At 38.7% G+C, this 27,306-nt stretch overlaps 1 protein-coding gene across 1 annotated transcript in view; it reads right to left on the bottom strand.

Annotated features, from left to right (window-relative positions):
* The window catches only part of ANKS1B (ankyrin repeat and sterile alpha motif domain containing 1B), a 757,754-nt gene that overhangs the window by 23,463 nt on the left and 706,985 nt on the right, over positions 1-27,306 (bottom strand). Inside the window, exons 21-24 of the mRNA XM_034778452.1 lie at positions 23,847-23,975; positions 20,930-21,001; positions 5,659-5,745; positions 2,178-2,315 (exon numbers count right to left, since the gene is read on the bottom strand). Of these exons, the coding sequence (XP_034634343.1) occupies positions 2,178-2,315; positions 5,659-5,745; positions 20,930-21,001; positions 23,847-23,975 (426 nt within the window). The remainder of the gene's footprint in view (positions 1-2,177; positions 2,316-5,658; positions 5,746-20,929; positions 21,002-23,846; positions 23,976-27,306) is intronic.

Below are 27,306 nucleotides of genomic sequence, written 5' to 3' on the forward strand. Positions count from 1 at the left end.
TTGACTTGTGTTACTTCCCCCCTTATTGTTAATATTAATTGTGTTAAGTATCTGGTCACCCTTAACCTTTTTAGTAAAGACTTAAGCAAAATAGGCACTAAATACCTTAGTCGTCTTGATGTTGAACATTATTAGTTCTCCTTCCCTGCTAAATAGAGAACCTACACTTTCCTTCATCTTTCTTTTGCTACTAATTATAGAATCTTCTCTTCTTGGCTTTTATGTCCCTTTCTAGGTGTAACTCACTTTGTGCCTTAGCCTTTCTGATTCTGTCCCTATATGTTTATGCTATTCTTTTGTACTCATTCTTAGCAATTTGTCCTTGTTTACACTTTTTATAGGATTCTGTTTTGATTTTCAGGTCATTAAAGAACTCCTGATGAAGCCATATCAGCCTCTTAACTAGCCTTCTTATCTTTCCTTCACCTTGGGATAGTTTGCTGTTGCGCAATTAATATTGTCTCCTTAAGAAATTGCCAGATCTCCTGAATTCTTTTTTCTCTTAGATTTCCTTCTCATGTGACCTTACCTACCAGTTCTCTGAGTCTGCTTTTTTGAAGTCCGTTGTCCTTATTCTGCTGCTGTCACTCCTTCATTTCCTTAGAATCATGAAATCTAGCATTTCATGATTACTTTCACCCAAATTGCCTTCCACCTTCAGATTAGCAACTAATTCCTCCCTGTCAGTTAGCATGAAATCTAAAATGGCTGTCTCCCTGGTTACTTCCTTCACCTTCTGAAACAAAAGGTTGTCCCCACTACAGTCCAAGAACTTACTGGACATTTTGTGTTTTGCTACATTACTTTTCCAACAGATTCTGTGTAGTCAAAGTCCCCCATTACTACCAGGTTTTGTGTTTTAGGTATTTCTGTTATTTGTTCTAGAAATGTGTCATCCACCTCCTCCCCCTGATTTGGTTGTCTGAAGACCCATAGCATGATGTCAGTCCTGTTTTTCCTCTTTTATCTTCAATCCAGAGACTTTCAGCTGCTCTGCCTCTCACCTCCTTCTGAATCTCAGAACAAGTGTGTATATTCTTAATGTATAATGCAACACTTCCTTCCTTTTTTGCCACTTGTCCTTGCTTAACAAACTATATCCCCTATATAAATATTCCAATCATAAGATTTATCCCACCAAACGTCTGTGATGCCATTGAGTCATAATTTATCTTATGGACCAATACTTCCAGTTCTTCCTGTTTATTCCCCAGTTTCCTTGTATTTGTGTACAGACACCTAAGAAGTTGAGCAGATTCTCCCACTGTTATCAGCTGTTGATTCTCCTGATGCTCCTATGTACCTATTGTAATTTTCCTTTTCCCACCCAACATTTAGCCCTCTGTTAAGGTCATCTTTTTTAATACTTACATGTGAGCTTTTGCTACTTCCCCACTTTGAACCTAGTTTAAAGCCTTCCTCACTAGATTGGTGAATCAGTGTGTGAAGATGCAGTGTGTGAAGATGCACATGTTAGATCATCTCCCTCCAGCAGTTCTCCTTCCTGGAACAGCATCCCATGGTCAAGGAAGCCAAAGCCCTCCTGTCAACACCATTTGCTCAGCTATGCATTCATTTCCAGGATTCACAGTGCCATTGGCTTCAATGGGACTACTCACATGCTTCAAGTTAAATTTATGTGCTTTCCTGGATCGAGCCAATTACTCAACTGCTTGTTGGATAAGCCCAAAAAGTGTAAAGTACATCAGTCCAATTCTGCAATATGTTGTTGTTTTCATGGAAATAGATCAGAGTTTGAGAGTATTTAAGATTTTTACTTCTTTGTAGTGCCCTGAGATTTCAGAAGGGGTGACCAAACTTTTTGTAAAGAACTTTTATGAGCCACTACCATTGCAGCCAGTTAAAGGAATTGTATGTATTACATAGCTTTGGAGAAAGCTGTGTGCTAAACCTGATCATTAGAATCAACAGCTGAGAAACAAGAACAAACTTGTTCCAGAGGAAAAATTATTCCATAGAGAAGTGAGGGGAAATGAGCTAACATCTCAGAGAAATACTTTGTAATCCTGCAGCAGTGTCATTTCATCACCTAGCTGGCTCTTTCTAAACCTTTTCAATATATGTAACATTTACTATTACTAATTTTATACTGATAATTTTTAATGAAAATAATTTATAAAGGAAATTGTCAAATGAAACAGCTTCCGTAAACTGACCACGTCAAATGCAGTAAATACATGGCAGTAGTGGTGATTAGTCTTCAAGTCTTTAGTGATGTATGCAAACGTCGAGAGGTCTTCAGGGTCTTGTGCAGCACAGGAAATGTTGCGGATTTCATGTTCAGCAATAATATTCTGTTAAAAAAAGAACTAAAGTATCACTATTTTTCAGTCAACACAGGAATTAAGGATAGATGCCCCTTATATAATAACTTTATCTGTTTTTAGCATTTTACGGCTATAGTCATCCTCTGTAGTAAAATATTTCAAAGGTACTTTGTCTTTTAATTAAAATATGATTAAAACACCACATGTTCAGCTTCTTACACAGACCATTGAATTCTGGCCCCTCCAACAGTATCCAAAGTATTATCTAGCATCAATAGTGAATCCTACAGGAAACTGCAAAATCCTGGAGCTTTCCTCCAGTTCTGGGTCGCTTTTCAAATGAGAGCACTGTACAATTTCCACGGTATCCTGTGACAAAGAGGCATCTTTCATGGGACACAGCTGAGAGAATAACTATAATAGACTATTAATTTTCTACGTCTATGCCCATTGATACTGCTGTTTCTGTTCTAACAATCAGTACCACTGCAGCCCACAGGTAGATGGGACAAGGTAGGACAGTGCAGGTGCATTCTCTGGATCTTTGCATGCACAGTTTGAAGAAATTCAATCTGACTCTTCCACCTCAAATAGAATGAACAATACTCATCAATGTACAAGCATGGAGTTGTTAAAGGGGTTTCAGGAAAAGGATTACTTTGGAAAGATGTGGCAATATATCTCAGTTTACTGTCAAGACCATCCTGCAAAAGGGATATGGAGAAATTAAACTGTTCATGTAGAGAAGGACACGTATGTAATGGCCAAATTAAACTACAGAATGGTACTGAGGCAAAGACAAGACATATCTGCCTGATGTATGAAAAGACGACTTTGTCTAAAGCGTTGGAGAAAATAATGAACGTTTACCTGTGTAAAAATACTGTTGTATCTTTACCTTGTTTAGGCCAGAGGACCCAGGAAGCCAAAGAGGAGGCTGAATTATGGTCATAGATTTAAGCCTCGATTTCAGCAAAGGCACATGCTCAAAGTGAGTCAACGAATAAGGATAGTTTTCACCATATGGGTAAGTGCTTTCCTAAATCATAGCCTTATTCAATGTGGCTACTGCATTTCCACAAACACAGACTATTCCTGTCTGCAGGATGACATCGCTACTCCATCAAAATACTATAGTGCTGCTACACACTGTTTTTTTGGCACTAAGCATACAGTATTATCATAACATATATGATGTCTAATGTCACAGTCAGTGAGATCTATGGCTAAATGTTGTGTCAGTAACATCTGTGCAAATTAAAAGCATTCTTTGAGCATGTCTCTTTTTTTGGAGGGGAGATTATATGTAACTCGGTCATTTGAATCACTCTCCCCTGTCTTCTTCTAACCTGCCAAGATATACTTGAATACTTGGCAAGTTTTCCGAAAGGCCTATTAATATCTAATTGAGGAAATAATGAGTGAGTAAACTCTGGATAATAGGGCAGCATTCCAACACTTTTTTATATTTCAAATTATGCAAAAATCCAAAATAAGGAAATTGTAACTGAAGACACAAAATAATCCTCTTAATCTTAAACTGTTGCAGCACATTATTTGCTTTCTATTTCTGTATAATGTATTACTCAGACCAAATGACAATAAACAATTATTATGCCTTAATGGACACCCATTTGTGAAAATCTTTATACTTAATTATATTTAATGTTCATTTGATTTTATGTTGCTTTAGGCAAAACTCAATAATATGGTTTTCTTTATATTTCTTTTGTTCACAGTTTGAGAACTGTTGGCCTAGACAAAGATTTTTTATCAGAATTAAAATGATACTAAAAAGCAAGGTTTTAGCTTCCTACAAATAGAGCTGTAATACATTACCATATGATCATGGTGTGTTACCAATGTTGCATTAAAGATGAAAAGGGACTAATGCTCAAAAGATATTAGAACTATGTGAAATATTTACCCCCAAATCAGTAGCTACATAATACTCATCTGGTTTCAAGTGTGCTATACGCTTGAAAACAGGTTCAGCTCACTGAAAGTTTTGCTAACCCAGGGGTAGGCAACCTATGGCACGCGTGCCAAAGGTGGCACGCGAGCTGATTTTCAGTGGCACTCACACTGCCCGTGTCCTGGCCACCGGTCCAGGGGGCTCTGCATTTTAATTTAATTTTAAATGAAGCCTCTTAAACATTTTAAAAACCTTATTTACTTTACATACAGCAATAGTTTAGTTATATATTATAGATCTGTAGAAAGAGACCGTCTAAAAACATTAAAATGTATTACTGGCACGTGAAACCTTAAATTAGAGTGAATAAATGAAGACTCGGTACACCACTTCTGAAAGGTTGCCGATCCTTGTGCTAACCTTTGTAAAGCTCTCAAGTGACCCTGGACTGAGTAAACCTGCACTGGTTTAGAGCTTTGTGTTTTGAAACTAGTTGAAACTCATGAGAGTCTTTTGCCTATTTTAACTTGAAATCTCGTGGTTTTTGGCATTTATCTATCCTGAGATTTTTCCTTTGAAGGAAGGAAGAAAGAAAGAAAGAAAGAAAGAAAAGAAAAGAAAGAAAGCCCATGAATTTCCAGGGTCCAAAACAAACAGCTGAGTTTCACTTTATCTAGTTTTTGCACAAAGTCCTCTCACTCCATAAGGGGTTGCTTGCAATGACCTAGATTTCCCTTGGGACACTGCCACAGCAGAACTGTACTCTTGCTTTGTAGGCACTGAAACCATTATAAACCAGGCTGGAAGTACTAAATTATACCTCCAAAGGGGGCAAATTCTGTATATCTGGCCTGTGTGGACTTTTTAAGGGAGCCTGAGTTAAAGCAAAACTGAGGCGCGCCTCAGCAGAGCCACGCTTGGCCAGAGCGGAGAACTAAAGGGCAGGCACAACTTATGACACTCCCTTAAAATGGTTGGAAGCTGGAAGACGATTATACCAGTCTCATACCTCTTGACCTTTGTTACGTTGGGTCTTGTATAAAACCCTACAATTTTAGTACATGTACAGGGGGTGGGAAAAGCCCCCATACGGGATATTTTGTGTTTTGAAAAGCAAGGAGCACATACTTTTCTGCATAATGTACTGTAACGGGAAAATAGGTTGGGGGATTTTGTCCAGGTGAGGAGGGGCATTCTCCCAAACCCTTCTTGTGATGAGCTTCCCTTTGAAGGGGGAAGACTGGACACAATTCCCTCCAGAACTGCCATCAGTGCTGCTCTATTTGTCCACAGGAGTGGGTTTCTGGAGAGTGAGAGAGGTACTCTGTCTGTTCAGGGTAGGAGAGAAAAAAAAAAGGGGGGGGGAATCCAAGCCTTGATCCCCATGTGGCTTTTAATAGATAAGCTATCTAGCACAATGAGGAATAAAATCTGATGTCCAAAAATTACACATACCTTATTTGTTGCATCAATAAATTTGACTCCCTTGTAAGAAACTGATAGAACAATAGTAGGGACTTTCTTCATTTGCTCTGTAGACTTCTGAAATAAAAATGAGACAGCTGTTAGAACAGTTTGTTCTGCAGTGGCAAGTGTAGCCTGTTCAATTTTTTTTCTTCTTCTTTTTCTCCCGCTGGTAAAATATATGTGAATTAAAGTAAAACAAAACTTAATTTAAATATTTGTCTCTTTCTCTTGACTATGCTTTGGGCTTGTGAAACAGCTGCCAACACAGCCTACAACACCGATATTGATTTGCTAGAGTAAAGGAATGCAATGGATACCTTTGCACTTTAGTAAGGTGAAATACAAGTAGGGCCAAAACTCTACCATATTAAACTATTTTAGTATGGATTAGTAGTTGGTTGGTAAATAGGGTTCAGAGAGTACTCATTCATTGTGAGCTCTACAAATGGGGAAAAATATGAAGTGGGATCAGTGATTTATTTTTTGGACAGGGAAAACAAATTCAGCTGCAATCAAATATGGAGATAACACCAAAGTCAGAAAGAGTAAACGGTGAGAGAGATCAAACTGCAAAGTAACCTAGACAGATTATTAGAGCAACTAAGTAAGATGAAATCCAATATTTATGGAGTGTCATATACATAAGATCATAAGCACAGATCTAAACTAAGGAATAGCTGCTGTATCTGGAAATAATGTGTTTCAGAAAAAAGTAGAGTTAACAGTAGATAGCAAAATAATCATGAGCTTGAAGGAGAGGGCCAATGATCAGATCTTCTAATCGGCTCCTGCTCCCTCAGGACTCAAACAGAATTATACATTTGTGACATGAAATTCAAAACCAAAGAGCCAACCAGATTCTGCAATTATGTCTGTTTCCATGAACAATGAGGGTAACTGTCTCTGCTAATCAAGTTTCATAGTTAACCCCTACATATATTTTGTGTGTGTGTGTGCGCGTGCACGTATGGTTGCATCTCTCTTATTAATGGTGGCAGACTGAACAAGACAATCTATACTGGATAAAGATTCTTGTAACCAGAAGGGCTAAAACGTCCTTTTTTAAAAAGGAAAGCTTAAATGGAAATTCCAGAGAATATAGCAAAATCTGCATGAAGGTATTAATTCCATCCATGTTTCTCTTGAGCATGGAAAAAAAGAGTACTGATGCCAATGGAATGTGTGTGTGAAAAAGATGTCAAATATGAGCTTCTTCATAAAATTCAGTGACAGTTCACAGAACGCGTGACAGTGAATTCATGAAAGCTTCTGTATATCCATCCATCAGAATAGCAAGCAATACACCCAGCCTACACTTAGTTCCAGACAAAATATTCATAAACATGACAACACAGATTTAATCATCTAGCAACCCAGCTTCTAACTTCCGTCCTGTTCTTTCCACCCCTACAGCTAAATCTTTTGTTCTGAGACTCTGTCTCTTCTCTTAATTTAACTGCCTCCTGTCTGGCCTTCCTAACAACACTATCCACTCCCTCCTAATCCATATAAAGCACACCCACTAAATTAATCTTCTCTGTCCATTGGTCCAATCACATCACCATCTCTTTTAGTCTCTCCACAGGACTCCCTTCCTCAAATACATCAAGTTCAAGCTTTATCTCCTTGCCTTCGAAGCCCTGCATAGTTCTGCCCTCCCTATTTTTTCCATCCTGTCTGTTTCAATGTCATTCCTTTCCTCTCCATCCCCTTTAATCTGCCAGTGATGCCAGCTTTTACATGTCATTAGTCCACTTCATTAGTCCTTTGGCCTTTTTCCATACCGCCCCCTATGGATAGAACACCCCCACTCAGATCTGGTCTGCAAGGTCACTATCTGCATTTAAATCCTCCCTGAAGAGCCAGTTCTATGTAACACCTGCATAAACTAGCTGATCTCCATGTCAAGGTTGGGGATTGGTCCTGCTTTGAGCAGGGGGTTGGACTATATGACCTCCTGAGGTCCCTTCCAACCCTGATATTCTATGATTCTATGAAGGTTCCGAGGTAACAGGGGATAGAGTATTTCTAAAGAAAAGCAACAATAACAAAAAGAATGAATGTTATTTACTCTACAGTAACTGTGGTTCTTTGAGATGATGTTGCCAGTGTGGAGTCCACTGTAGGTGCCCATGTGCCTCATGTGCGCAAGATTGGATTCTTTTGAATACCAGCATTTGTCAGGCCTATGAATAGGCCCTGTGCATCCTCATGTTCCAACAGGAAGGCATAAAGGGTGGAGTGGCCATGACCCTCTCTCAGTTCTCTTGCAATTTGAAACCTGTGTTCACTGAGGATTCTGAAAGTGGGGATGAAGGGTGGATTATAGGATCCAGACTGACAACAACATCTCAAAGAACCATTCTTTAGTAAATAACCTTTCTTTCTTCTTTGAGGATAGCAGTGTAAATCCCATGATAGGTGACTGGCAAGCAGTACTCTGTCTGGATAGTAGGTAGAGTAGTATCAGCTGCATTAGTCAAACAGAGATTGTAGTACTGCTCTCCTGAACTTGGCATCTGCTTTGGCCGTCTAGTCCAGGGCACAGAGTTTGATGAATGTCAGTGGGTTACTCTACATTGCCGCCTTGCAGCAGGAAGAAGGCACACAGATTGATTGGTTGATTCAGATGGAATTCTGACAACACCTTGGGGATGAGCCTTTGATGAAGTTTCAGCACCACCTTGTCCTATGAAATGTCCTAATAAGAGGGTGAGCCATAAGAACTGTCTTCAGAGTGAGATGAAGTAAGGAGCATCCTGAAAGCCTTGAGAAGATGATGCTGAGGTACTAGGTAGGGGCAGGTTCTTTTGACCAGTGGGTGAGTACGTAACAGGCCCTTGATGAATTCTGATAGCTCTGGGTGAAAGATGGAACATGACTGCACAGGTGGATGGCAAACTGATATTGCTACTAGTTGAACCTTAGTGGAGCTGAATGAAAGGCCAGACTGTTTCAGATGCTGCAAACAGTCCAGGCGCTTTGGTATTGAAGCATGCAGAGGGTCCAAGCCACGCTGGCTCTGCATATCAAGAACCTCTTCCATTTTGACAAATTAGTCCCTCTGGTGAATGTTTTCCTTGTCTATATCAGGATCTCTGGGACTTGCCTTTAGCACTCCATGTCCACGGTACGTAACCAGCCAACATCCAGGCTATCAGGTAAAGGGACTTTGAGTCTGGATGGACTATCTGACTGTGGTGCTGTGACATGAGAATCAGGCAGTTTCAGAACTAAATCAAAGGGTGAATGGGCATCTTTAAGTCAGTCAGCCATTGGCCAGTAGAGAGAATGAGGAGAATTACTGTGGGTTTGTTTCTTTTGATTTTTGAAGTCACCTGGGTATCAGGGAAGTTGGGGGAAAGGCAAATGGAGGCTTGGATTCCATTGCAGAAGAAAGGTGTCTGGCAATGACTCCAGGTTCATGCCCCTCTGGAACAAAAATTATGGCACTTGGAATTGTCTTTGATAGTGACCAGGTTTATCATGGGACCCTTCTCCCCCAATAGAATATTGGCTTTGATGGACCTCTGCAGGGATCACTCATTATTGGTCACAATTATTTGCTCAGGAAGTCTGCCAGGTCATTGCTGACTTCTGAGAGGTGAAGAGCCAACAGGGTTTTCCCATGTTGGTGACACCATGTCCAGGGTTTGATAGCTTCCAGGAAGAGGGGTGATGAGTGGGCATCGGCTTGCTTGTTTATGTAGAGCATCATGGAGATGTTGCCCAGTAGGAGCTGCACTATGAAATTTTGGAGGACAGGTAGGAACATTATACTGGTTAGTCTGACAGCTCTGAGTTCCAGGATGTTTATGTGAATCCTATGTCTCCTGGGGACTAGGTCACATTCATTTGTGGGTAATCCAGGTGACATTACCCTGCCCCAGATGTTTCTGTAATCACAATCTTTGTTGGGAAGGCGGATGAGAACAGTACCACCTCCCACAGATTTTTGGGTTCCATCATCCCTATCACCTCTGTGAAGACATGAGGTAGCAATGAGACCTTCAGGTCACTGCAGTGTCTCAATGGAGAGTAAATGGACCTAAGTCAGAATTGTAGGGACTGCAGGTGAAGTCCAGCAAGCAGTGTCAAACATGTACACTCTGACATATGGCCTAACACTTCAAGGCAAGTTTGTACCATGTAGTGGGGTTTGATTTTTATCTTAACGAGCAGTGATTGCAGTGACAGAAACCTGTCTTTGGCAGGTACTCTCTCTCTCTCTGAAGTCGATCATAGTGCCTATCAGCTCTATCTGTAATGAGGTAAGACATGATTTTTCATATTTCAGCCAGAGACCTAGCTGGGTGAACGGAGAGGTAGCATATTCTAGGCTCACTGCCACTTCCTGCTGGGACTTGCTTTACAGTCATCCATGTAAGGGTGGACGTGGATGTTCTGTCTCCTCAGGAATTCTGCTACCACCACTTGGCATTTTGTGAAGACTGTCAGCACCATAGACAGTCCAAATGGCAGTATCTTGTACTGCTAGTGATTTGGTCCCACTTTGAATCTCAGATACTTCCTGTGGGCCAGGAAGATAGTTTTATGGAAGTATTTGTCATGTAACTCAAGAGCCACAAGACAGTTCTGAGTCTGCAGAGATGGTATGAAGAGGCAAGCATTACCATTCTGAATCTGATGCAGTGCATGTATTTGTTCATTCTCCTTAGGTCTAGGATAGCACAAAGTCCCTCCCCCCACTTTAGCATAAGGAAATATCAGAAGTAAAAGCCTTTTCCCCTGTACTGCTTAGGTCCCTCTTCTATGGTTCCTAGAAGGAGCAACAAGGTCACTTCTTTTTGTAACAGTGAGATGGGCCCCTTAAGAGGGACAGGGATAAGGTGTGGAAATGAACAGGGTAGACATCATTGCCCATTGTTAACATCCATTTGTCTCATGTAGTAGTGGATCAAACATGGTGGAAAGAGGTTAGGTGGCTTGCGAAAGTAGTGGGAGGCTTTGGATCAGCTCCGATGTGGCTCTCAACACTGCTATCAAATCTGTTGCTTTTGTTTTGTCCTAAGGTGTGCCCTCTGAGAACCTGAATTTCTCTTGGACTGTGGATACTACCAAGGACCCTGGATTTGGGTGGGTATAAAAATGTTCAAAGCCTTTTAAGGTCATCTGGTATTTCTTTTTTCCACCTGTTTTAGATGTGGGACAAAGACTGGCTCGGGTTTGCCAGAGTTCCTTACCCAGCTGAAGTATGTCCTCGTTGATGGGGAGAACAATCCTAGCTGGATTTGTTGAGCTTAGAATACCAAAAAGCTTGTTGGCACTTTTCGACGTTTGTACTGGGAATCCTCCACTCTGGGCTGTTCCCAATTCTGTGGAAGATTTGGAGGCTTAATCCATGGAGTGATGTTTTTACATCCTCCTTGTGGGATGGTCCTGTGTGGTGGTTGAAACTATATTTATGCACTATGTGGCGTTTTCTTTTCGCATCATGCTTCTGTGTTAGCGCAGATGTGCCAGCTCTGGTGTTGAGGTTGCCAGTGCTGAGGTTCTCCGTGCTGGCTTTGATAGCGTCCTCTTTGTTGCCATCCCTTTTCTGACTGATTAGGGATGTGGTTTCTGCTTGGGGAAGCATTGATTGATGTTCACTCTTTTGACTTCACTTCAGTTTTCATTTCTTCTGAGTCTGAAGTGACTCACATAGATTGCTTGAGCAGATGTCACAAGTCAACCATCCCTGGACTTGTGGGTTCTGGAAGAAAACTACCTGCATGCCGAGCTCTCCCCCGGCAAAGGCAGCACTGGCTGTGCCCATCGATGAGGGGGAGTCTGTCACAGGACGGGCAGGATTTGAACCTTGACAGCTTGGTGACTACCCTGTGGCTGGCAGTTGGTGCAAAGCATCTCACCCTGCTGTAAAGGCTGTGTGTGTCGCTTCTTTCTTGTACTTACACACACTTGCCCACACACTTAGAGCACCCAATCAAGGACAACAAGGAAAAACAAAGGGTGAAGATAATTTTTTTCACCAATTCAGTTTGAGAAATAATGGGTCGGACACTCACTGGGTTTCATCTCGCTCCCATGAATGTGCAGGAACTCAGGGATGGTGATGACTACTTCACTCTTTATGCCCTCACATAGGAGAATGAGGAGTCACAGGGCACAAATGTGGCCCTAATGGACGTTGTTTTTCAAAAGAATCCAATCTTATGCACACGAGACACTGATGCACCTACACTGGGATCCACACTGAAACACACTCAAAGAACATTGTGTTATCAATCCGCAAGCTACCATGAGATGGTCATTTACCACTAGCATGTTCTCTACCGTTCATCTGTTCATCTTTTTCGAGGAGGGATTGTGCTTCCTTTATATTTGTACAGGACATAGCACTATGTGGACGCACATGGAAAAAAATTATGCATAACAATAAAACAATAACTGATTATTACAGTTAAATCCCATTTAGTATTTATCAGTTAATATAATCATAGTTTCAATAATCTTTGAAAAGATCTGGAGACATCTGCTCAGATACCACAATAATCTACCATATTTTTCACACTTGTGTGGTATTTGAGAATCCCGTATCTTCTCAATGTTACATATTTGCCTCTTAGTATTCACTATTCTAGGACATCACTATAGAATTTGTATCAGACAATCCCCTTTGCTATCACATCACCAGCATCTGTTAGTCAATGACCTTGCACAGTTTAAGGTGTGTTGGTGTCCAACGTACTCTGTGAATAATTTTAAACATTATTTTTCTTTGTGACTGTCCTTATGAATTTGAAATATTTCCCCAATGGCTACTGTAGATCTGAACTCTCAGTTCTTTCTTCCATGTGACCTTTAAAGACTGAAGTGAATTAATTGGAAAGCTACACTCCATTAAGGTAGAATATATTTTTGAGAGGACATGTAAGGAAAGTCACACAATAAATAGCCTAGAAAGGGCTTGGCAAACATGGATATATACTTAATAATGCAGTGTCCCAGCTGTTAATATCTTATAAATCCTCTAGATTTAATTTCTGCTATGTTATGTCTATGTTATGTTCTACGCTTCCTGCGTGCAATGAAATATGGGACTGAGGCCTGAAAATCATCTTCTAGGAATCAGAAAATAGATTTCCACATTACTATAAATCCTGTCCTCAACCAATAAATCATTTCCTCCTATAGTTTGATTTAGGCATTGACCCAGATAAACACCTGCTCTGACAGCACGGGCAGTTGTTTACTTAGAAAATGAACTCAATTCAAGTCCATTTCATTTGAAACCCACCTGGCCATTATACACCTGAAAATCATCTTATTAATGATTGCTTGAGAGGCAGATGGGGTTTGTTGTATCTTATTTTATTTGTAATTAAAAAAAAAAGGAATGTATGCATAAACAAAACATATATTTGGTGGCATCTATCTCCCTTCACCTCACTGTTCCTACACTGTAAGCTCTTTGAGAGGGACCATATATTTCTATTTGTTTGTACAGCAACTAGCAGAAGAGAATCTCAATCCAATCTGGGACCTTTGAGTGCTACTGTAATAAAAATATAAAGTACGGCAGTCAAACGATTAAAAAATTAATTGGGATTAATCATGTTGTTAAACAATAATAGAATACAATTTATTTAAATATTTTTGGGTGTTTTCTACGTTTTCAAATATATTGATTTAAATTACAACACAGAATACAAAGAGTACAGTGCTCACTTTATATTTATTTTTAATTACAAGTATTTGCACTGTAAAAACCAAAAGAAATAGTATTTTTAAATTAACCTAATACAAGTACTCTAGTGCAATCTCTTTATCATGAAAGTTGAACTTACAAATGTAGAATCATGTATAAAAGAAACTGCATTCAAAAATAAAACAATGTAAAACTTTAGAGCCTACAAGTCCAATCAGTTGGGTCATCATCCGAGACTGCTATAACATGAAATATATGGCAGAATGTGGGTAAAACAGAGCAGGAGACATACAATTCTCCCCCAAGGAGTTCAGTCACAAATCTAATTAGGGTTTTCTTTTTAAATGAGCATCATCAGCATGGAAGCATGTTCTCTGAAACGATGACCGAAGCATGAAGGGACATATGAATCTTTAGCGCATCTGGCATGTAAATATCTTGCAACACCAGCTACAACAGTGCCATGTGAACGCCTGTTCTCACTTTCAGGTGACATTGTAATTAAGAAGTGGGCAGCGTTATGTCCCGTATATGTAAACAAATTTGTTTGTCTTAGCGATTGGCTGAACGAGAAGGACTGAGTGGACTTGTAGGCTCTAAAGTTTTACATTGTTTTGTTTTTGACTGCACTTATGTAACAAAAAAACCCTACTTTTTTAAGTTGCATTTTCATGATAAAAAGTTTGCACTACAGTACTTGTATGAAGTGAATTGAAAAATACTATTTCTTTTGTTTATCATTTTTATAGTGCAAATATTTGTAATAAAAATAATATAAAGTGAGCACTGTACACTTTATATTCTGTGTTGTAATTGTAATCGATATATTTGATAACGGAGAAAAACATTTAAAAAAATTAAATAAATTTCAATTGGTATTCTATTGTTTAACAGTGCAATTAATTGCGATTAATTTTTTTAATCATGGTTTTTTTTTTTTGAGTTAATCATGTGAGTTAATTGCGATTAATCGACAGCCCTAATAAACAGATTAATAATTTTATTATATTTTATCATTTGTTAACAACTTAATAAAATATACTGGCTAATATAAAATCATGTTAATTTCCTGATTTTTCCTCTCTAACCAATAAAACTGAATGTTGCATATACTATTTAAAGATAGGTTTCAGAGTAACAGCCGTGTTAGTCTGTATCCGCAAAAAGAAGAACAGGAGTACTTGTGGCACCTTAGAGACTAACAAATTTATTAGAGCATAAGCTTTCGTGGACTACAGCCCACTTCTTCGGATGCATATTTATTTAAAGAGATTACTCAATTATACCAAGCCATTAGCAATATAATACATACATACATTGGGAGTACAAGTTTATGACTTTGTAAAATCTTAAAGTTTAATCCAGGTTTTCCGTTTTCCCAAACGAATCTGCTAATTATGGCCTGTATTTGCTTTCAATAGCTATCTGAAGATATAGGTGGAGATTACCAAATATGTAATTAAACTGTAGAGTCAATACCATTTTCTGAAAAAGTCTGAACGTGACTCTACATTGTTAGTGGCAATTTGTTCCACCTCCCTCCCCCCCAAAGCTTAGTGTTTCAGTACAGGAATCACACTATCCCTTATTTTACCCACAAGTGCCTTACTTACAATTATTCTGGGGATTACATATCCTTACTGACTTTCTGAGTGGTCCACCTGGACAATGTTGTTTGCGTGAGAGAGAAAATAGTAACAAACATTCACTTTTTGTTCAATTAGTATTGTAGCCAGGCAATTTTGAAAGTACTTCATACATTCTATCCAATTAGCCAGCTTCTCTGGTTCCATGAGTTTTTACAATATCACCTATATTCTTATTGGATATAATACTAATGTAATCTCTTTGGATAAGAAAAAAGTCCAAAGCCATAATAAACAAAAGATGATACTGGAAGCATCCCTGCTTTACATCTATTGCAGTGGTTCCCAAACTTTAACAACCTGTGAACCCCTTTCACCAAAATGTCAAGTCTCGCGAACCCCCTCCTAAAAATGAATATTTCCAGGGATTTTCTCCTTTACCTGAGTATAAATTATAAAAGCAGTGATCTTGGAAATATAAAATTTGTTTTTATGACATGCTTAGTACACACTATTAATTATTATTTATCATTACAGTATTTTTATTACATTATGAAAACAGCAACACTGTTCCAAGATCTCACTTTCGTAGCTTGTATCACTTTGAATAAGCCTGTTATAAGACAAGGCTCCTATGTTTCATCAAGAAGTATCAGATGTGAAACAGCATGAAGGTATGTAAGAAGCCAATAAAAAGAGTTCCTCTTATACAAGCATTCAGGTCTTGAGCAGTTCAAGCAAACAACACACGTTACAACAAAGCTTAAACTTGTTCTTCATAATACTTTTAAAAACAATACTAGCTGCCTATTTAATTTTAAAAACAGCAAAAAATATCCACCTCCCTTTCTATTTCTTATAAGGAGTCTTGAAGTTTCAATCTCTTCAGTGTGATAAATGTGCTTACTTTGATCTGCTTAGCTCTTAGAAGTCCTGGGGCTCCGGGCTGCTGGTCCCATGCTCCCTAAGGACAGCTCTGTCCGCCATTAGGGAATTTTTCCCCGAGAACCCCCTGTAACATTTTGCGAACCCCAGGTTGGGAACCACTGATCTATTGATATCTCAAATGGTGAGAAACTATGCCCCAATCTTGCCATCAGACTCACAGGCGGATTCCTTGAGCCTATGTGGATCCAATTTGACAATCGGGATCAACATTAGTACACAGAATAGAAGCTGTTGGATTTAGCTAAAATAAATGCATACTATTAACCAAAAATTATGCTTTTTGAGATTAGCAAACAAACTCCTCTCCACCCTGTCAAATGCCTTCTCCACATCCAGCATCATGATGACAGTGTAGTCTGAATCTTTCATGTGCCACATTAGCTAGAAGAGACGTCATTAGTTCGTATTCAGAATTAATTCTTTTATAAACCACTTCCGAAATTATGTCCTAATCTTGGTGCCAGATCCTCCATTAAGCCCATAGGCACTCTTGCAATACTTTAAACACAACATTAATGAATTACATTGGATAGTACTCTGCACATGGCTGTAGGTCTCTACCTTGTTTCGGTATTAATGACATTACTACTTTATTCAGATATATCAAGAAAAGTCTATTATTGTCAGCTTCCTTAAATATTCCCAACAAGACTGGGGTCGGCTAAGCATTGTAGATCTTGCAAAATTCTGAACAGCATCACCCAGAATCTTCCCAGGGCTCAACAAGTGTACAGCTGTCAACGTTTCCTCCTACCTTACAAGCTTTTCTAGAGACTCTGGCTCATCTTCAGCAATAAAAGCCATATCAAACCTCTCTAAAAATATGAGTAAGCTACAGTCACCATTTATTTCTGATTCATAAAGTTTTTTAAAAAATAAAGAATACAAAAACTCTCTAGTTAATACCTGACAAACTACGTACAAATCTGCCATCTGATGTGATAATGATAGGTATTATTCATTGTGCTTGACGAACATTGACTTGTGCTGCTAACAATTTTCCCGCTCATTCTTCATATTCATAGTTTTTGTTTGAGCCCGAATAAAACACATATTTTGCACAAGGCAGTTTAATCACCCGGAGCTAAATACTTTTTATAGACATCTGACAAATGCTGCCCTTTTGCCTCAAGTTGTCAAGTATGATTTTTTTAATCAATTTTGTTTATCTTAGCCCTCTGAGATGCAAACATAGCTCTAATATGTGAGTTTCATGCTGTAGCAGATGAAATTACAGAACCCACATTTTAGGCAATGACATTACTTAAATCCCATGTGGGAATGGGGGAGGAGGGGAGAGTGGCAGGGGTACTTAGGAAATACTTTGCTAAGACTTTTTAAGCATGCAGCCTTCTCCTCCCCCCTCTCCGCATGCCCTGCCAACTCCAATGGCTGGCACATGTAGGATAGAGGAAATGATCTCTTTATCTCACTTTTGTTTTGGGGGGAAGGAATGACTGAGCCCAAGAGGCCACAATCTCCATCCAAATTCTCCTCTTTTCATGGCGAGGAGGAAAGATTTGGGCCTTGAAAGACTGCCCCTGTCTGTTCCATTTCTCCATTTCATATAAGGTACATCCGCTGAGAAAGACCACCTTCTGCTTATCCTTATCACTGACGATGGAAGGACTGAGCTGTGTAACACTTCCAACTCTAGTATTTAAATCCCAATTCAGCAAAGCATTTAAGCACACACTTTGCTGAATCAGGACCCTAGAACCTTGATTCCTCATATCCCCACACCCAGAAAAGTCTTCCTATTGTCTAGAGAGGTCCTGGGATCCAAAGAATATATCCTCTCATATAAATCCTCAAATGCCCCTATAGATCTGATTGTTTAGAATCTGAATGATTTGGCTGTGCAACTTTAGGGTTTTTTAATTACTGGCAGTGAAGTAGCGCCCTTACTTATGTGCTCACAGAACTGTAGTAAGTATAACATAGTGCCCTCTTGGCATAGTCAATATTCAAGGAATTCAGATATGTGGACACCAGTGTGAGCCTAGAGTAGAACCAGGACTCTGCCCAGCTCTAGATAGGAGACTTCTTTTTCAAAAGCAAAGGCATTGTATTCTGTCTTCCTGTTCCTACAGAGATTTGAAGCAAAGGCAATAAATCTAAAAAAACAGCTTTTACTATCTCCCAGTTCATGCTGAGAGGGATGAAAGTCCTTACATTCTTGGATGTATCTCTCAATATAATTAATAAAAGCATCTTGGGCCAGGACAGAAAAATTTAATCTCGAAATACCAAAGGTCACCTTATAGCAGGTGTGGAAAGAAGATAAGGAGAGTATGCTGTGGTCTGCAGAAGGGGGGAGAGATGTTGTAAGAGAAGTCATCGGAAATTGAACATGCAGACATAAAAAATAAATCCAGTCCAATCAAATTATGTGGATGGGAGAAAAAAGTAATCCATCTCATGGGTGTAGTTCTTGCCAAATGTCCATAGTTCTGGATGAATGCAAGAGCAGCGATAAGCTCCCAGAAGCAAGCTGTCCAAAGCAGTCACAATGGAGCACTCTGGGATAGCTCCCAGAGGCCAATACTGTCGATTTGCATCTGCACTACCCCAAATTCAACTCAGCAAAGTCGATTTTAGAGCTACTCTCCTCACCGGGGAGGAGTACAGAAGTCAATTTTAAGAGCCCTTTAGGTTGACGGAATGGGGATGGTTGCGTGGACGCAATCATTTTTAAATCAATCTAATGCGGCTAAATTCGACCTAATAATAGAAGAATAAATAAACCTAATGGTGCATAAAATACAGTAATTAACATAAGTAATGTAACAGGGTTAGGACCCAGGATGGCTTAGGACTATTTGATCCCCCTAAATCACAGATGCCAATAGTTAGGCTACACCAATGGTCCCCAAACTTTTCACAGTCATACCTTCCCTAACCCTTGTCCGTGCAACCCACCATGATCTGGGGCCAGGAGCGGGGTAGCAGCTCCTGGAGGAGCATAGACAGGGCCAAGGGGGCCAAGGCTGGGGCCGCAGCTCAGTGTGGGTCTGAGGTCGGGAGCGGAGCTGTGGCTGGGGGTCGAGGCTGGGCCAGAGCTGTGGCCATGCTGTGGTGGGGGCTGGCAGCTGGGGCCGCAGCTGGGTGTGGAGCCGGGGCTGTGGCTGGGGGTGGAATGAGGCTGGGTGGTGCTCCCTCCCCGCCCCCTGTGGGGACTGGCCCACAGTTTGGGAACCACCTTGCTACACACAGAGGGAGAAATTTTTGAATGCCAGATACCATTTCCTTCGTTAAAAGATTTTTAGATCAATGATTTTTTTTTGTCATTGACTTCAATAGGAATAGGAGAAAGCCCAAAAAATAAGAAGCACAAGTAGGTGAAATTCTAAACAAGAAAGATTCTATTTTCATTGCCATGAAAAATAAGCCCATCTGCAGAATTTTGTCTAAACAAAACGTTTTAAAAAGATTTGAATTTTAAAAAGCAACAGAATAGTATTTAATTGTATTATGTTCGATATAGCTTACCAATAAAACTATGTTACTATCAGGGAAAATCTAAAATTCCTATTCAACTGATTTTCATAAGATTCATCTTCAAGGAATGTAATTTAAATCTGAATCAAAGTGATGGCACATTTTAAGCACTTATAAATTGACCATAGCATATTTATAATGATTTTGATGTTGTTCTGAGTTGTCAAATATAATAAATTTATTGAGGATGTCACATATTACTGAGGTGCCAAATTCTGCCTTCAGATCTGTAGATGCATATTTCTGAAAAACAAAGTTAATACTGAGTTTGAGGGGCTTAAAACCTAAATTATAGATAGTACACTCTCCCTTTCTCCAGCCCCCAAAATCACACATTTGTGATTGTGGGTCCTTCAAAAAAGAGTGAATTTCCACCAACAGGGGGAGTTTCCAATGTGAGTAAGAATTATTAGTATGCAGTCAGCTGAAAAAACACAGATCTTCAGGCATTTATAAAGCATAAATTACTGTCAGCCCTTAGGAAGACTAACTTGTGTGAAAGCCTGTGTACTGTAGATATGTGACCAATAAGGAAATGGTTGTCTGACTGCATGAGTTTTACACATTTTCTAGCTCCACAGCAGATAACAATGCTAAATCTTGCACTGAAGAGGCATCATGCACGACGCCTCTAAGATCCATAAACCAATGAATGGATTATACTCATCCAGGCACGTAGTTTTTCATCTGCAATAGATTACTCTATAATTATATTCTTCATTTTTCTTGACCACTTCAGACTACCATGTGTATGAGAACACAGTTGATTGTAATGTGCACATAATAAACTATGTTACTATTGGATAGATATTGTATAGCTAGGCTGTCTATATTTTGTGTTTCTAATAGTATTATGCCTGTCGGATCTAAATCCGGCTTTCTAATAATTTCTCTAAGCAGCTAGAATGAGGCACAAGGTCAACACAAAAACTTGTTCTTAATAGTTTGCAAATATCTGCCATTTTTTCCTGTAAAAGGGTAGAAAAGAATTTATCTCCATAGGCCTGATCGTGCAAAAATGTTAAATATGTGAGTAGTTTCATTAACAGAAAGGGAATGTTAATGAAAGTAAAGTTACTCAAATGTTTAAGTGATTGCAGGGCTGTGCTCTATATTAGGAAATAATGACTTTGTAACATGTTAATAAATTATTCACTAGTATATATATTTCCATTTAGTAAATTATATTTATATTACTGTGCACGAGCCATAATATTAATGAAATCAAGAAGATTTATTCTCACTAACGTGCATGCTCAAATGTATGAAAAATACTTTGAAATATTTTCAAAGAATTAATAGCAAACATGGCACATAAAGCAAATATATACATACAAATCTTTTAGCCTTAGTGTGATAATTGAAATTTACATAAAACATCTATTACTTAAAATAAAGATCAAGGGCAGAATGGACTTTCTGTTGAATACCAAAGTAATATCAAGGATGGTGAAAAATAGATGGATGACAATATAAAGTGGTAACTTTAGTTCACTCAACAGTATCTACTATTTCAATTATTAGACATGAAAATATACATGTATTGACTTACCCTCATCTTTGCACAGGCATCCTGTGTTGATTCTGTGCCTCTAAGCTCTTTTACTAGCATAGAACCTAAATACTAAAATAAGAACACATTCAATTTTCTGTAGTTAAAATCCAGAGCAAAGATAAATCTACAAAAGACTGCTAAAAAGCTGAGGAAACCAGAATAGTAGTAGGTAGCCAAAATATTACATGATTTGGATTTTTTTACTATATACTTTTGATATTCAGGAATTTCAAATGGAGGTTGTTACTATATATTCTGTATGAAACAGGAACATTTACTAACAAATGAATGCAGAGGGAGAACTTATAAGTGGTACCAGCAAGTAGTCCCTCAAATTAAACAGAAAGCACTACAGAGTGCCATCTTAAAAAATTGCATCTGATTGCAAAATGAAGCATTTACCACTTCTTTTAAAGCAGCCATCTGCAAAAATCACATCACTGTATATAATTATAGGGTTTCAGAAGACAGTAAAGCTAAGCTATGTGCAGCTGATGTGAGCCAATAGATATGCACAGATAGTTAAAATATACTGTTTCTAGGCCTACAGTCAGAGAGTCTCTTTAAAGACTTTAGTTCACACCTGTGTGCCACAGATATACCAACCGGAAAAAGGCAAAAACGTACACACATTTCAGGATAGATAGTAGTGGAGCACAGTACAGTACTGAGGACCATTACCTGGTGCATTACAACTAAGATAGAAAGGTAAGCAAGCCCAATGCAACTGCATAAATATAGGGTAGCCTTGTTTTATTCAGTTAAGTATTGTAGATTATAAAATAAATTGAAATTGAAGCATTTAAGCTAAACATATGTGATTCTATCTAAGTCTTGGATCAAGTCCCAGCTGGGGCCTGATTCTGCTCCAGTGAAGTGAATGGGGGTTTTGTTATTGACTTCAGTGGAAGCAAGATTGGGCCCTTAGGGAAAAACATTCATATTGGAACAAGCTTTGATCTAAGAACATTTAAACTAAAGCAAATAGTCTTAGGGTTTGCTTACACTGAAACTGGTACAGTTGTGTTGTACTGCTTCAGTGTAGACACTTGCTACAGCAATGAAAGGAGTTATCCCATCACGGTATTTAATCCACCTCTCCGAGAGGCAGTAGCTAGGTTGACAGAAGAATTCTTCCATCGACCTAGCGTTGACTATACTGGGGGTTAGGCTGGTATAGCTATGTCTCTCAGAGGCATGGATTTCTCACACCCCGATGTAAGTTTTCAATGTAGACCAGCCCTCAGCTAATGTCTTTCTGTGCTCCCTTTGCTGTTATAGGCCAGCTCAACACCATAAACTTACATCAGTATTGGAAAAATCCACACCCCTGAGCAACGCAGTTATCCTGACCTAACCCCCTGTGTAGACAGAGCTATGTCGATGGGCGGGCTTCTCCAGTTGACATAGCTATCGCTTCTCACAGAGGTGGATTAACTATGTCGGCAGGAGACACTTTCCCATCTGTGTAGTAGCGTCTATATTGAAGCGCTACAGCTGCACTGGTGTAGACCCACCCATTGTTTATCTACAGTTTGGGCAAGATTGGCCTCCCTGTCTGTACAGGCCCAGGGAGAGGGCACACAGGAGCTGCCCCTTCTCTTTTGCTCCTGTGCAGGGGCAGAGCACAACGTGGTTCTTGTGCTGCTCTGATAGCAAGACACAGGCACAGCCACTTGACATTTCCTCCAAAACTTTCACATGGGCAGACAGGCATGGAAAAAATGTCTCTTTTCTCATCAATTTTGAGCCCGTGGCAGAAGGAGGGCAAGGGAAAGAAGGGAAAGCCAGTCCCAGCCCCTGAAGTGCTATTAGACATGCTCAACTCTCCCCACTAGCAACCCTGTGGGGCTAACAGCTACTGAGAAGACTCCTCACACCAGCTGAAGAGCAGAAGTGGCCAGATTCTTTTCATAAGGATGAAAATCCAACTTCCTTCTACTGCTTGTGCTCACAGCAAAGGGGATGAAGAGCTCCCGCCCAAAAGAAGGCAGAGGACAAAGCACAGGTGGCCAGGTGTGAAGGAGAAGGAATGCTGCATCCTCTTAGAGAGTGACAACAGCTTGGGCTCCTTGAAGATTTTGTCACAGAGCCTCCTGGAGCTACAGCTGAGGCATTGCACCTTTGCTCCACCCCAAATGAGAGCCTGTGCATAAAATAATGTTGGTGCCCTATGTGTTTTAATATCCTATCTTCTGACTGATACTGCAGGGGCAAAACTCATGATCCTTGGTTTATGCACATTTTCATCTAGTGTCATGGAAATAATGGGCAATGGTTATATCTGATTGACTTGACTGCTAGATCAAAGAGCAAGGTAAGATGAGCTTTGAGAGGAAAAGTTTCATTAAACACAAATAGCTGTCAATTAGTAAACTTTGTAAGGAAAAATATGAAAAAAAGCTGAAAAGTGAAATGGATTTCATTTTTTTGTCTGATACATGTAGGATATGGGGCCATGAGCCCTTGAAATTTTACCTGCATTTGTAACATCTTTGTAATAGATACATTACTATTTGAAAATTTGAACTTGTGTGCTGTGTGTATAAAAGTGTGTGTTATAAGATTGGGGAATGTGGCATGGCCACAGAAAGTGTACCATTTGCTTTCATTGTCACTTGGATAGCCCTTGAGCCTTTTTCTGATGGCATCATTTCTCAGTTGCAATGGATGCATGGGCTGTAATACATCAGAGAATCAAAACAAAAATATTTCTGATGTTTGCTTCTTATTTATTAACTATGGAATTGTTTCAGAGGAAATACCTTGGTCCATTAAAAATATAGAATGACTTCCTGTTACTGGAAAATATTATAAATTAAAAAAACTCAACACTGTCAGCATTTAACATGATCAGAAACACATATATATGCAATCTATGAGAAACCAAAGCACTGATTTTACTAATACTTACAAATGCTTTATAATCACATGACTGGAAGATGAGTTTCTCTGGGTGATGTTGCCAGTACTGTACTGGAGTTGATGCTGTCGCTTCGTTAGGCGGTCGTAAAGTAATTGAAGGTTCTCCCCAGTCTCCTGTCTGAAAATCATATTTATTCTAAAAGTAACATAGGTTGCAGGCAAATCTGCTATAAAGTAAGCTCTCTATTGCTGTATCTAATTTACATTTATTGTGCACTTACTATCCCTATGTTATGTAAATAATATAATATATGAACACAACTTGTATAGTACTTTTCATGGTTTAGTTTATAATCCAAGAGTCACCTGCTGTACAGTTCAGTGATGCTTGAACTTAATTTGTTTACTTTTCAAATAAAATAATTAAACACTTGAATTCTTTCAAAAACATGATTAAGTTTGAAAGATATGTATAAAAATGAGAGCTCTTGAAAAGTCATAAGATACAGAAAAATCCCTCCCATTCATAGAAAAATAATTCTGCTTTGTGTTTTGCAGACTTTTCTACACAGCTAACAAATTTCCTATTACCCCAATTTATGTCATTAATTGATAATATAATATGTATATTTTCCCAAACAATCCAAATAATTCAGAGCTTGATATGATTTACATACTTATTGTCTACAAACATATAAGGCTAAAAAGCTAAATATGCTGTTGTAATTAGGGACAATTTCACATATTAGAAAGCAAAAAACGATTCTGAAGAGTAAAATTTTGTGCCAGGACAGCTAATCAAGGACAATTTGTTGCCACCAACAGACATCAACAATTCACTATGGAATGAGGCAAATTCATAATATGATTATTTTTCAGGTTAACAAAAAATAATTATAAGCAGATCTTTGCTTAATTTACTGTAAATGTTTTGTGTGTATCAATGATCTTTGCTGTGAATAATTCTTACTGTTTTATATCATTTTTAGTTTTTCCCTATTATCCCCAAATTTTAGTCTCCTGAGCTAGGAGCTATGTTTTTCTTTTACTCATTTTTAAATCATTATAGTCTATATTATTCTTTCCTCTTTAATCTCTCTACCTACACATTTACTTTGATCACCTTTTATTGATGTCTGCCTGTATATTTAACACTATTTCCTTTTCACATTCAGGCTTAACATTTGTATTAATGACTACCTTTCTGTCTCCTTCTGTTACCCTCTTCTGACATTTTTCTCAGGGCCAGATAAGTCCCCAACCCACTCCAGGATAATCAGTGAGATTGTAGTTTTCTCCTAAGTTATTTCATCAGGGTCATTGTTTGCTCCCAGAGGAAAAGGTTGTAGAGGTCCAGTCCAAAAGGCCATCACAAACTTGATGATTCAGACTTAGATGTTCCCCATCATGTATAATTCTGGGGCTACGATCGACCTTCAGAAATTCTCTCTTTTTCTGCTACAGATCTCTCTCTCTCTCTCTCTCTCTCTCCATTTTCCTCTCCTATGTGATTATTTTTTACTTTGATTTGTTCTACCGTTTTCTCTACCACTACATCCACATCTTTGCAATACTTTTTTTTGGTTTGGGTTGGAATTGGCAACAAATTGTTGGCAGTTAATTAGCATGTAATTTAAGCTATTAATAGAAAAATGGAATTGGGTTAAGATTCCCTTTTTAAAAGTTTATCGAAACACTTAATTGATGTAAAAACATATGGAAATATTCTAATCAAAGAGCAATTTAAACGTCTAGCAACCCATCACTTTATCAATTAAACCAGGACAGAGTAAACAAAACAAGGACGGTACATCCATTTTCATGTGTCACACAGTAGTGAAAGGACAGAAACTTGCACAACTTTGCAATGAAAAGCAAGAGGTAAATCTGGAAACATGAATATTACCCTGCCAATGTGATAACTTAAAGCAAGTGTACACATCATAAAACAAGTAGAAGCCACTTAACGCCATGATTATTCCTCCCATCCACAGATGGTACAGTACAGTAATTCACAATCTGCCTATTTAATGTTGCTTAGATACTCCAAAAATAGGGACCTTATACCTAGTCAGATATATGGAATGTCCTTCTGCAGAAGTTAGTGGTATAGACTGCATAGCGGCCACATTCACATTTTGGAAGGAAAGCAGTGTTGCCACTGTTCCAGTTATGGCATATTGCAATATGTTCAGAGAATATTCACCGTCTTTTACAGAAATGCTGATTCAATATGATTAAAAAGAAAGGGCAGGGATTTGGAGCCTGATTTTTTTCTCTCTGAATTCAATGGGGATTTGCTACCAGCTACAAGGAGAGCAGGATTGAATCCTTCAGGAGAGTTTATGTCATCCCTAATAGTCAATTGTTCAAGGGCCCGTAGATGTCAGAACACTTGAAATCCTCTTGTTTTAAGACTTTTTTTTTCGCCAATAGTGGCTTTTAATGAACTAAAGATCTGCTGGACAATTTATAGGAGGAAACTGTTCAGCAGGGGGGCATGCCTCATGCATTTAGCAAGAAGACATTGCCATGGACCAGGCCTGATAAAAGGATGGATGGAGTAAAGAAGCCATAAAGGTAAAGCCTTTGATCCTTGCTTCTTGAACCCTGGCTATTCAAAGGATTTTAACAAGGTAGGAACAGGAGTCCCATAGTAGAGATGACACTGGGTCATGTCTCTAGACCCCCATGCTGCACTGATCCTAAGAGGATTTACTCCCATACACAGAAGACAGACAGCAGTAAGAGATTAAATGAGGAGTAAAATAAGTAAGTTAATTTACACTTTGGACTATTTTTGCACAAAAGATATTAAAAGTAAAAGTATTAAAAAAACCTTAATTTTTGTCAGGAACCAATATTTCAGTCTGTAAATGGACAGCAGTGGCAGGAGAAACAGTGAAGATTGCTAACAGACAGGTCTAATGTATAAAGGAGCTAAGAAGCGACAATCTCGAGGAAATAAGAAATAATCTTTAGCTGAAACAATAAAGATCAAGTATGACACACTTGCAGGGGGACTGTGCAGATACCATTCCTTTGTATTAATCACTCTATTAATAAGTACAATTATCGAAATAAAGACCCTATTCCCTTTCAATTTAGATAAAAAATAATTGATAAAATTACCCTAAAAGTGCTTGGGACTAGAATGGTGGATCTAAATACATAATACAGCTGAGAGAGCTACAGCAACCTGCTGTTACTGACAGACCATTGGAGTTGAAAACCTTTTGTGTATTCCAATCAGCATCTTCTTGTAGAGATAGCAACTACTAAGAAATGCGGCAAAAAATTAAACATTGTAAGTGTGGATTATTTTTGATTGATGAAAAAAGAAGGCATGTTACCCACAGAGCCCTGTAATGCTCTTTTGTAACTATATCATGTGTTCTTTAATATTCAGCTGAAGCTATGTTTTCATCTCATTTATTTTTGATTGCCTCCTACCAAGCTCCTTATAATTTTAGACAACGCTATTGCCAATACCCACTATTTCTCCTAAG

Source organism: Trachemys scripta, chromosome 1 (genome assembly GCF_013100865.1).
Source record: "Trachemys scripta elegans isolate TJP31775 chromosome 1, CAS_Tse_1.0, whole genome shotgun sequence".
NCBI lineage: Eukaryota > Metazoa > Chordata > Testudines > Emydidae > Trachemys > Trachemys scripta.